The sequence below is a fragment of the Rousettus aegyptiacus genome, unplaced genomic scaffold, assembly GCF_014176215.1.
Source record: "Rousettus aegyptiacus isolate mRouAeg1 unplaced genomic scaffold, mRouAeg1.p scaffold_m13_p_5, whole genome shotgun sequence".
Taxonomy (NCBI): Eukaryota; Metazoa; Chordata; class Mammalia; order Chiroptera; family Pteropodidae; genus Rousettus; species Rousettus aegyptiacus.
This window is the reverse complement of record NW_023416308.1, coordinates 73,102,369-73,115,736: the sequence shown is the minus strand read 5'-3', so window position 1 is coordinate 73,115,736 and position 13,368 is coordinate 73,102,369. Positions and strand designations below refer to the sequence as shown.

The window sequence follows — 13,368 nt, the reverse complement described above, 5'->3', positions numbered from 1 at the left end:
ATAATGGCTCTGGTTGCTGAACATTATGAATCTACTAAAAATCAATTAATAAAAATGGTGCATTTTATCTTAGTTAAAAACAAACCAAACCCCCCCCCACCAAAAAAAACACCCAAAGCAGCACTGTACAGACCAAAATAAACATTGGGTTTTCAAGCTGCCAATCTACAACTTCTATTCTCTATTAGAGAATCTTAAATTATACTCTCTTATCATTCTAAAGTGTATGACTATAAAAATTAACAAAAGTCTCTTCCTAATTAGAAGGAAAAAAACTAAAGTTTAGGATGTTTCTCAACTTTGTTTTCCCCTATAAAAGTTCCTTTGAAGTTAAAAGTCCCTTCTAAATTAGAACACACTATCTAACGTGGAGTAAAAACGTATTGAATTTCATGGTTATCTTTAAGCACAGTAACTTCCAGGTAGTATACCACCTGAAATGAAATCCTGGGTATTAGAAAAGGGCTTAAATGATACCTAACCGCTACGACAGTCTGAGAATAACAATTCAAGTATTCGACAGCTTCAAATTTGGTAATATGATGGACTCTAATATAAGTGAGATAAAAATAGTCTAAGTGCTAGTAGAGTTTGCAAAAAGATTAAGAAGGTTGGATTCCAGATGGCCCTGGAGTATAACTAGAATTTCCAGAGTGGAAGAACAGTACCTCAGGGAGATAAGAGCAAGATAAAACACAAAAGGAATGCCCAAGACATGGAGTAAATACGGGCATCTAGATAATCTGGAACCAGTGATCATATAGGAGGATAACACTAGACAGACAGGCTGAGGCCAGTCTGTGAGATTCTGGTGCCAGTCTAATAAATTCGGACTTTTCAGAAGGCAATGCTAATTATCTCTGAAACAAAAAGTCAATTTAATTATTCGATTAATGAACAACTCTAGCCCATATGATGCCATTTTTTGGATATTTTTGGGCCCATTTTTATAGGTAACAAATTTTTCCTTGACTCTGATACAAAAAAGAATCTTTTTGTATTATGTGCTGAGCCGCTCTTTAATATCTTCTAAGGTTAGGTATAAAGCATGGCAATTTAACTAATAAGTAAAGAAAAATCTTAAATAAATTTTAGCTGCTAGAAAAAAAGTGGCTGTTTTATTTTTCCTCCAGCTCCTTATCTGTTTTTCCTTCTTGCTGGTTTCCAAATATCCAACCATACAATTTTTAACTTGTCACATTTTGCTTTACTATTCTAACAACATTAGACATTCACTAGGACTGTTTCCAGCTTTCAAGCTGAAGGGCAATGTTTGTTTATATACAAGAGTAATAAAAATGACAAACTGGAATCACATTTCTTTGATCTAGCCATAGAACAGAACACAATAACTACACCTGAGATAATGAAGTAAGAGATAGGACTTTGGGTGCTGAATAAAACTGTCTAATACTCCAAATAATGTGTAAATCAGCATCAAAAGTACCCAACCACGGAGAAAGACTAAAGACTGCTCAGGTTTGAATATTGGGTGTGCCACTAAGGCTGTGTGACCCTGGGAAAGTTACTTAAACCTCTCTTTGTCTCACCACTCATCTGAAAAAAAAAAGGAAATAACAATGTAATACCTAATAGGATGTTTGTGAAGATTACATGACTTAATATATGTGAGGTACTGAGAATGGTACTTGGCACATGGTAAACAGTATATGTTAGCTTTTTTTATCCACTACAGTGTAGGCTTCACAAAAGCAAGGATTTTATTACTTTGGTTACAAAACTCCCATGTTTAAAATCATGTCTGGCCCATAGTAGGTACATATTAAGTATTAATTAAATGAATAGATAAATGAATGAGAAACATTTTGCTTTTAGATAGGAGAAACAGAAGAGACAGGAGAAAAACAAAAAATTAAATGTCTGGCTCCTCCTCATCCTCTACTTTTTCAAGAGATATCCTCCCCCACAGACATTTTCTTAATTGTTTAGACTGTTATAACGTCAGCATTCATTGAGGAATATTTTCAAAAACAGCTGTATGAAAAGCCTTTGCTGTATTTGTCTCCAAGCTATATAACCTTGCTACTCAAAATGTGGTCCGCTGACCAGCAGCAACAGCATCATCTACGTCCTTGTTAAAATGACAAAAAAGCCCCACACAAGACTGATTCAATTACCTTCTGAATTTTAAAAAGATTATGAGGTGAACAGAATGCATATTAAAATTTAAGTAGTACAGTTCTGTATCACTGTAGTTACAGAGCACTGACTTTACAAGGATCAAGGTTCAAATGTAAGCTCCTACACTTTATTATCTATATGACTTGTGGTAAATTTAATAAACATCCCAATTCCCTCATCTATAAAATTTAAATAATAATAGTAGGTACCTCAAAGAGCTGCTATGAGGATTAAATGAAAACGCATGTGCAGCGTTTGGTAGGCTACAAAGAAACACAATGTGCCCAATAAATGTTAGCTGCTATTACTGTTGCAACGCCCCATCCTCTACTATAAGACCCCACAATGAAATTTTAGAATTAAATACTAGGAAAAGCTATACTTTTCTGAATTAACTGTTCGTTTTGGGTGCTTGTTTGTTTGGTAATTTAAACTACACAAAGAAATCTCCCTTCAAGATCAGTGTCAAATTTATGTTCACCTAATAGGAATAAGTGCCCCTAGAATTTCCATTATCTTGCCTCTCTTTCCAATTTATATTCTCTCTGGTCTTAATTTTAATTGTGTATGAGAATAAGCAAAACACAAATGAATGATCGAACTGAACGACAAATGAACTAATAATATTAGTCTAAACTGAGAACCAATCTATAGGAAGTGCTACTTACAAAATCTGGAAATTCAATAAGGGGTTCAGACTACATTAAAATTCTTAAGCTTTACTTTGTTAAGTAGCCTACAAATTGAGTTTTAACATATAGAAAATAATTTTTCAAATCAGAAATATGGCTTACAAATAAAACCATCACAGATATTTGAAATCAGGTAAACACCACCCAAAGAAAAATAATTAGGATTTTTGCTGAAAGAAATGCTTAGTATGTAGAAACATTATATCCTACATTAAATGGCATAATTACTTGTTTTCAAACAATGTTTGCAGTTAGGGGATGACTTTATGAATGGTTCTCTCAAAGCAGCCAATAAGGTAAGAATATATTGCTTTCAGGTTCTACCTGAAACAGAGGAAAACTAAAAGCAAAGGAATAAAGCATGCCAAGGAGAACAACCTCCTTCCCTGTCATTAAAAGACATGTTATCAACAAAAAGTAAAAAGATGTTAGACAAAATTTCAGTTGGTTTCTTTTCTCCTAGAAAGGTTAGGCCTTGATCTGCTTAGTTAAGCAAATTAGAACTCTTAGTCAGAAAAATCATGTTTAATAATTATAATTAAAGTAGACTTAAGAGTTTGTTAGGTACAACCAAAACAAAGAAAAAAACAAAAAAAACAACCTCCAAGAATGAACAAAGAAAAACAACCCAATACCACTTCACATCCATCAGAATGGCTATTATAAAAAATAAAAAAAAAAAAAGAACAAGTGATGGGTAGGAATGTAAAATGGTGTAGGGGCTGTGAAAAACGGTATGGTAGAGTCTCAAAAATTACAGAACTACCATATGATCCAGCAATTCCACTTCTGGTTACAGAGTCAAAAGAAGTGAAAGAAATGCCTCAAACTGATATTTGTATACCCATATTCATAGCAGCATTATTCATAACAGCCAAAGGTGAAAAAAAAAAAAAAAGACTCCACTGACAGATGAATAAACAGAAGGTGGTGTATACATACAATGGAATGTTATTCAGCCTTAAAAAGGAAGGAAATTCTGACACACGCTACAACATGAACACTGAAGGCAATAATGCTCAGTGAGATAAGCCAGTCATAAAGATACAAATATTGTATGATTTCTCTTACATAAGGTTCCTAGAGTTAGTTAAATTCACAGAGACAGAAAGTAGAATAGTGGCTGCCAGGGGAAAGGAAAATGGGGAGTTAAATGTTTAATGGGTAGAGTTTCAGTAGAGGGAAATGACTCTGGAGATTCATGGTGGTGATGGTTGCACAATAACGTGCATATACTTAATGCTACAAAATTGAACACTTAAAAATGGTTAAAAAAATAAATTTGATGTCATATATATCCTACCACAATAAAAAAGGGAATTTGTTTAAGTACCTGTACATCCTTAAACTATTAAATATATTGTTTTGATGATCAAAATACTTTTATTTAAATGTTTTAAATGTTTGATATGAAAGGACAATTTTTTTTATTTTCATTAAATAAAAGAAAGATCAACCTCTTTTTACAATAAGACTTCTAATTTTTCAAATTGAGAGAATTCCTATTTATATAGTTGGAAAGAGGAGTAAAAGGAGAAGAAATTACAAAACAAAGCAAAACAAAACACACAAAAAAAACCTTGTTTAGGTGTTTCTTCCTCCTTTTTAGTCTCCTCATCTTCTAAGCTGGGACTTTCCCGGGAAGAGTTGTCCTGTTGGCTAGAGGTTTTCAATAGTACAGGATCAATTTGTGCTTTCAGGAGTGCAAGTGTCTCAGCCAACTCGTTTCGATTTCTAAACAAGGGAAAAAACAAGACAGCATAAAAATCTTTCTTCTGTTCTAAAGAGTTTTCAGAATAACATGTATTAGAAATTAAAATTTAAAAACAACAACACATTAAGAACATCCAAGTCACTGGTACAGCTAAAACTAACCTTGAATTTTAAAATTAAGTAGTAGGAATGAATACATATTAAAATATACTATTCTCCAAAGAGGAATCTTAGACTATTATCTCTACTGATTAGAATGGCAATACATAGCTCTTTGGCTAAAAGCAATAGTAGGAACAAATTAAACAAAAATCAAGGTATGATAATTATTTAAAGTATTATGCAACCTCTAAGAAGTACAATATCAATGTAAAACTGGCTTAAAGCAGCATTTCTTTTTAACAAAAGGATTCCAGTTTGATTCATTTGGAAATAAAAACTCTTTTCCACCTACAGAGAAAACAACATTTGACAGTTATAAAATTATGATCCGATCCAGGTCTTTCTGTGTAATAAGGTAAAAAGTCAGCTCTAAAAACGTATTTTAAAGCCTAAGAATTTAGGTTGCCGGTGTTTTGTCAATTTGTTAAAAAAATAAATTTGATGTCACGTATTATTCTACCACAATAAAAAAGGGAATTTGTTTAAGTACCTGTACATCCTTAAACTATTAAATATATTGTTTTGATGATCTAAACACTTTTATTTAAATTTTTTAAATGTTTGATATGAAAGGACAATTTTTTTTTCTTTTCATTAAAGAAAGATCAACCTCTTTTTACATTAAGACTTCTAATTTTTCAAATTGAGAGAATTCCTATTTATATAGTTGGAAAGAGGAGTAAAAGAAAAGAGAAGAAATTACAAAACAAAGCAAAACGAAACACAAAAAAACCTTGTTTAGATGTTTCTTCTTCCTTATAACTATAGGAAGGGAATTTATAACTAACTATAGGAAGGGAATTCAATTTCAATCAAAAATACAAGACAATCTCAAATAAAGATTCTAATCTATATATTTTCAACTTTTACTACCAAAACCAGAGGTGTTGTATGGTCAATTTAAATGCCACTTAGAAATAAGAAGACTCAGCTGGATTTTTTTCCTGCTAAGATAAATAATACATAACAGTGAAGACAAAAAGAAAATCCTGGACAAAGAGTTAGGAAACTGAGCCCTAGTTCTGCCACTAAGTTAATTAATCAGCACCATGAGCTTCCCATCTGTGTTCTCAAAGCACTGTGTATGCGCCTCTAATTTTATGTACTTTGTATTAAGATAAAATTACTTGTTTTCTTATATGTCATGACATGTATGCCTTTTATCTTCCTATCCCCTTTCCACCTCCATATCAGCTAAACTCTACTGCTTCAGAGCAGGGAAACCACCTTATGAAGTAGGCTCAAAAAAAAAAAAAAAAAAAAAAAAAAAAAAAAAAAAAAAAGGTTAATAAACAAAATCCCTGTTCCTAAACTAGATGGCTATGTGCCCCTAAACACGTCATCTATCTTTATTAGGCCTCAACTTCCTTATCTATAAAATAAGACTCGATTCCCTCTAGTATTATTAAATTGGCCTCTGAAGGAAATAAAATTGCCATTGATGGATACCATTCAGATAGTAAAATGGCAACTATTTTGTCACAGTGTATGGGAGTGAACACACAGATTTATATATATTATATTTATATATATTATAAATATTTATAATATACAAATATATAAATATTATTTATATTATATCATATAAGCATATCCAACAAAATATAAATATTATATATAAAATATATATTTTATAATATTTATATCTAAATAACAAAGCATAGCCAATAAAATATATTATATAAAAATATATATTACTTATGTTATAAATATCATATAAGCATATCCAATAAAATGAACAATTCAGAATTTTAATTCTCTAATAGGTCAGATTAGATGCTCTTTCAAGATCTTGTCTGGTACTGCCTCCGCTTTACAAAAAGAAAAATTAAAAGCTAGAGACATTAATTAAATTTATTTTGGGCAAAGTTTCCATCTCTTAACTTCGTTACACCAATCTGCTTCTACCCTAAGGCTCTATCCACTTAATGTTATTATTTCTCATATTTCATTGAGAATTTCATATTTAAGAAGTGCCTCAACCTAATTTGTTATTTTTTGAGGTCATGCTGGAAACTGAAGAATATATTGGTTTTCCATTATACCTATTTTAAAAAGCTTCCAAACATTAAAACAGAGCCAATATTTCTAGAAGTCCAATTTTTTCCACTACTCTAAGCAATAAAGGAATTTAGCAGAAAAATTTACTAAGAAAGAACTCTCATAGGCTTTTAACGTTATTACTGTGTTAAAACTCAAGCTTAATGTAGTCATTATCATATGAAAATAGAAAATTACCCATCTCTGGGTTTTGCCTATGTTAATCTAACAATTATTTAATGTGCTAAATATATTTTTTAAATCCTCAATTTGAACTTGTCAGAGGGAACTTTATAAATACATACATATTCAAATTATAGCTTTTTTTTTTTTACCATTCTCTACAGACCTTTTAAAGTAGACTATGGACACTAACAATAATTTAGTTGCTTTGCCCTTCCTCCTCCCCCCGTTTTCTCTAAAACAGGTCTTCTCAGGAATATTAAGTCAGATATATCCCTCCAAAATATCGTGCACTCTTAGAATGTCAGGTGTTTGTACTTCTGTTCTCTTGGCCTGGAATGTGTCACCCATGGCTAAGTCCAACTACACTGTTAAAGACAAGCATAGAATGGATAAACAAATGTGGTATATTCACACAAGGGACTATCATTTCGCCAGAAAAAGGAATTAAGTACTGATTCTTACTACATAGATGAACTTTGAAAACACCGTATCTGAAAGAAGTCAGACACAAAGGCCACATGATATATGATTTCCTGTATGTGGAATGTCTGGACTAGACAAATTATAGAAAGTAGACTGGGGGCTGCCTTGGGTTGGGGAAAGGGAGAATGGCGAATAATTGTTAGTGTACAGGGTATGGGGTGAGGAAAGTGTCCCAGAGTTAGGCAATGGTGATGGCTGCATAATTTGTGACTATACTAAAAAAATCATCAAGTTTTTTTTTTTTTAAAAAATGGTGACTTGGACAAGAATGTAGCTATGAAAGGCATGAGGAACAATCAAACACTGGATGTATTTTGCATTGAAAGCTGATTGGATTTGCTGAATGGGTGTATGTGAAGTTAGAGAACAAGAAAAGTCAAGGATGTGCCTCCAAGATCTTGGATCCAAGCAGCTAAAAGGATATGGCTGCTATTAACTGAGATGGGACAACCATGTTAAGATGGAAAGCTCAAAAGCTCAGTTTTGGGCAGATTCTGACTTAATAATTATTAACAGATTCTAAACTCTGGCATTTTCCTATCTGTACCTGAAGTTAATCTAGATGTTAGTGAAATGGAGTATACATATCATCCTATTATACTGTGAAATATTATTTTTCCCAAGGGTTCCTAACAAGTCCAAGGGTTGTTCGGAGTTTAAGTTAATGGTAAGTATTAAACCTTTCAGAAGCAATTGAGCTGACAGTCCAACTCAATAAAAAAATAAAACATAAACAAATAGACAAAAAGAAAAAAAAAGCCAAGTGTAGGCATCATCTTCTGCCAAATGTAGGTTAGGTAACTGGTTCTTCCATTACACAATGGGATGACCTACATCACACCACATTTATGACTGTATAATCATTTACTATTTCCCTGTATCTTTCTTCTGTAGAGAGTTTCTTAAGGAACAGCATGTCTTTGCAACTCTAGATCATAGGACAGTGTGAATATATCATGTGTTTAATAAATATTTGTAACATGATAGCAGGGTCCACCAAATAATATCCCATCTTTTTAATGTAATTCTAAATTACTGAGTAGATAAGAAGATAATTGAGTGTGGGGGCCAAGAAACTGAAGGAAGACATTAATGAGTAATATCAAAAGCAGCAGTATTAATAATAGAAGTTAACAGTGATTACTATGTTTCAAATACTCAAAGAGTTTTACATAAATTAGTTCATTTAATTCTGATATAACTTGATTAAACAAGTATTATTATTACCCCCATTTTATAGTTGAAGAAAGTGAGGATACACAGACAGGTACAGTAATTTGCCTAAGGTCATGGATATTACATATTAAAGGCAGGACTGAATTGCAGTCTGACTTTAGAGACCACCTTTTCAATCACTGTGCCATATTAGCAGCATATGGTTTAGAAATGTCTTGACAGAATTTATAATTACAAGTTCATGAAAACAGTACACACTATTTAGCATAAAACTTTTTTAAAATGTCAATTACTAATTCTTAAAATATTTTTGAGGTTAATTTACATGCTTTGAAATGAACAGATCTTAAATATTCAATTCATCAGTTTTGGCAAAAGCACACACTATATATAATCTAAACCTCTATCAATATAAGGAATGTTATTATCACCACAGAAAATTTCTTCCTACCCTGTCCTACTCAAGCCCTTTCCTTCACCAAAAGGAAAAAAGAAAATTTTGATGATCATAACCATTTATCAGTTAATTCCAGAACTTAAAATAAATGAAACAAAATGGCATGCACTTTTTGGTTCCTGTTTCATGCATCATAATGTCTTTTAGACAAATACATACAGTTGCATGCATAACAGGATCATCTCTTTTTATTGCTTAGCAATAATCCATATATGAAAACTATTATGAATAAAGACACTAATAACATTATTTTACAAGGCTTTTTTGTAAACATGTGTTTCCATTTCTCTAAGATAAATACCTAGGAGTGAAAGTGCCGGGTTATGGGATAATGGTTTGTTTTCACACGTGAAGAAACTGCTGAAATGTCTCCCAAAGTGGTCACCTTTTTAATTCCCACCAACAAAGGTACAAGTTCCAGTTGGTCCACATTCTTGCTAACATTTGGTGTGTAAGTCATTTTTATTTTAGTCATTCTAGTGGACGTAAAGTGGTATTTTGAATGGGAGCAGAAAATGTCACCTCACCGTGTGTCATTTCAGCAAATTTTTATTTTAAATTAAATTTACTTGAGAAACAGTTTGTCAATGCAAGAAGGACATTTTGACAGTCCTCTGTCCCCCTGAAAGCAGGAAATAATCTCTCATGTAAAGGTATCCTACCTATCCCAACCAAGAGGGCAGAAGGCATCCTTATCACCAGAAATAGAGAATTCAAGGCTCAGAAAGCTGTATAAAGAAGACTTGTTACTTCCCCAGTAATTAACTACTCCAAACCCAAACTTCTTTGTCAATTCTTCATAAATGTATTGTTTCTTTGTCAAAAAGGTATAAAAGCTGTCTGTTTTGGTCACTTCTTTAAGCCTCCTATCTCATCTTTGGAGCTCCCACATGTACGAAATTAAATTTTTTTTTCCCTCCTCCTTCTGTTAATCTCTCTTATGTCAACTTAATTATCAGACTAGCTAAAGAACCTAGAAGAGAGAAGGGAAAAGTTTTCCTCCCCTACAATCTCATCATGGTTTAAGGTGAGAATTTTCTGATGAATAATGATGTCAAAAACTTTTTCATGTGAATATTGGCCATATGTACATATTGTTTATAAAGTAATCATTCAGTAGTCTCCATAAAACTTTATCATCTTCAGTAGACTTGATATAAAAGCACTTCCAGGAGACCCTCTCTGTTCTTTACGAATCACTTAATGAAGATTTGCTTCAATTTTCTCACCATTAATAACTATATACTACCACTTTATGGTGTTCACACGTTTTACTTTTCTATTCCTAAGGAAATTCTCTTGACATACCCCTGGTGTAAATTAGTATTACTTACAGAACATTATCTGATCAGATATAAAAAATACTTTCTATACTTTCATTGAAGCCTAAAGGATAAGTGAAATAACTATAACACATACTATTCCTCCACAGCAATTCTGTTCTGAACTTTAATGGAAACAATTGAGTTACTGGCTAGAGCTTAAATATTTTTGGTTTTGGAATCTATTATAACACCTGGTTAAAATATACAAAATTGCCATTTTTGTAGGTTAAAATGTTCAAATGTTATCAATTTCAATGGTTTAATGAAATTTAACTACTTTTACTCTTTTGTAAGTAACTTACTAAATCTTGCTTAAACTTAAAATATAATTCTTTACATGTCAGTAATTTACTTTATATCTATCCATCTCACATATTATTTATATTATGAATTTTACAACAGACAGAAATGGAAACTGCTATTTAATGGAAGTTTTAAGACTGTGGTAATATTATGGCATTAAAATTTGTTTTAAAACAGTGTTTTTTTTTTTTAAGAGCAGCTTTATGTTCACAGCAAAATTGAGAGGGAAGTAGATATTTCCCATATATTCCCCATTACACAAGTGGAAATCCAATATAAATTTTTAAGTTAATGAAATAAAGAAATCTTACTGAGACAACCAGGCATTTAGAATTTGATTAAATTACCTGAAATTAGAGTCGATGAGTCCAATGACTTTTTTTACAGGTACCAAATAATACTACATGTCTGGCGAAAGTTGCCTGGCACATTTGCAGGTAGGAATTCACATGTTCGTAGATGTTTTTCAGAAAGGCAAAAATTACAACCTGGCACTAGTTCTCTAAAGAAATTTGTGGTTGTTAACATGAGAAAACTGTTCAGGCATTCTATATAAGTATCTGAAAAACTGTCACATACACCATTTTATGTTTATCATAGCCAAATTTTGTACACGGAAAGAAGATTTTTAAAAAAGGCAGAAACAGAGGAACTAATACCTGGAAGACTGATCAAAGATGAGAAGAGGTGAAGGGTACACCAATGGAATTTTGCCCTTTCCTTTTTCTGCTAACAAATATTTTATGAAGAAATGATTTTAGTCTTTGGAGTTAGAAATATTATAAGAAAAGTCAACAGTAAAAAGACACAAAATTTTTATTGGGAGACACAAATTTTTATTGAGCATATATTGTAATTCTAGTATGGTTTCTCATTTATTCCTCACAACAACTGTATTGGGGAAGTGCTATCACCCTCACTTTCAAGCGCAGGAGAGAATATCAGAGAAATTATGTAATCCGTGTATATACAGTAAAGAGAGGAACCCAAATTCAAACACACTTAACTCTAAAATCTATGCTATATACTCTCATTAGGGTATGACACATTTAAAAGTGTACATTAGGAGTTGTTTTAAGCACACATGACTGATCAGTAATAATCACAATTATTTTTCTCTATCACACTTTCTTCATCTACAAAGTAGGAGAATATCTCTTAAACAAGTATATAAGGTTGATATAGGAAATAACAGAAGGTGGTAAAACATACAAATAGAACCTCAACTCAATGTATGTATTCACAGGAGAGACGTTAAATAAATTTTATTTTAGGACTACTTTGTTTATCTCCATTAAATAAGTTAACAACATGGAGAATCATATTATAGTATGAAAAAAAGGGTGCTTATAAAACAGTCCCTCATGAGCTCATTCAATTCATGTTTACACTTAGGAAATAAAAGTTCAGCTGACCCAAATAAATATTCTAAATTTCTCTGGATTATCTTTTCAAAACATAAATAATCACTAACAAAAATCTGCTAAAATTTAAAATAAGCAAGAACAGATGAGTTAAAGGTGTTTTTCATAAGTCAATGGTTATATATCTATTAGTTCTCCCCATTTGAGTTATAGATCCTCCAATATTTTCCAAATAAATATAAACTGTGAGTATTAATAACATAAATTCTAATTAATTAAGTTGCAAAAACAGAATATTAGAGATATAAAGATTCTGAATAATGGTCCCAGGATCATCTATCTACAGGTTAAAAAAAAAAAAAAACCTCTTGTATTTCAAAGTTTTACATTAAATGTTTCTGTTCAAATATATCTGTTGATACGGATAAAAAATCAAGATTTTTTAAAACAGGACAATGTTCCTCAGATTTCTTCAAAATCCCAGTCAAGAAATGTTGGTACAGTAAAAATAAAAAAAAAATATACTATAATATCAAGATGAATTGGCTAAATTAAAATTACAAATAAGTAGGTAATTATAATAGACAACTATAGAGAAATAAAAACCAAACAATACTCTAGTATTTTTTCTAACAATGGATTTTTTGGTGCATATTATCAATGCATTATTATTATTATTTTACCTAAAGTAAAAGATATATGTTCTGATATGGACTACAATGCTAAATAAATTTGTTTATTTGACATATAATGAATTAAGTGACTACTATGGGTATTGTGCTGGGCACTAGGCTAGGCCCTGGAAACTCCTAATCCCACAAGAGAAAGACGACACCAGCCTCAGAGATTATGTTCTAGGAGACAAGAGATCAAAGTGAAAAAACACACAAATAAATGTAAAAAGAGTCCAATAAAAGATACCTGACAATGCATTTCCATGAAGAGCCATCTTGATCGTCTTGTTCTTCTATGTACATTCTGACATTATGATCTTGATCCAACTGGTACCAGTACATGAGGCCATCTTTATCTCGGCCAATGGGCTGAAGACGCATGGTATCAGCATCCTCCTCATTGATAATATTCTTGAATTTGAGATTGTCATCAAACTGACACTCGCAGAGGTACTGGAAAATAGTCACAGCATGGCTTGAAATACCCCTCATAAATGTTTCTCCATTACAGTTAATGTGATATGTTCAACCATAGAACTGATTCAGGGACAGAAGCAAAAAGAACATTTATACTTTATTCATCTTTTACCATCTTCTCCCCCTTTTCGTAAAACCTGTTTAGAATAACCAATTTAAACAGACAAATTTTAA

At 31.8% G+C, this 13,368-nt stretch overlaps 1 protein-coding gene across 3 annotated transcripts in view; it reads right to left on the bottom strand.

The window, feature by feature from the left end:
• RSF1 (remodeling and spacing factor 1) overlaps positions 1 to 13,368 on the bottom strand; it is a 111,200-nt gene that overhangs the window by 42,047 nt on the left and 55,785 nt on the right. For all 3 annotated transcript variants that reach the window (XM_016161495.2, XM_016161494.2, XM_016161496.2), the window contains exons 4-5: positions 12,965 to 13,170; positions 4,414 to 4,568 (exon numbers count right to left, since the gene is read on the bottom strand). In XM_016161495.2, coding sequence (XP_016016981.2) covers positions 4,414 to 4,568; positions 12,965 to 13,170 — 361 coding nt within the window. The remainder of the gene's footprint in view (positions 1 to 4,413; positions 4,569 to 12,964; positions 13,171 to 13,368) is intronic.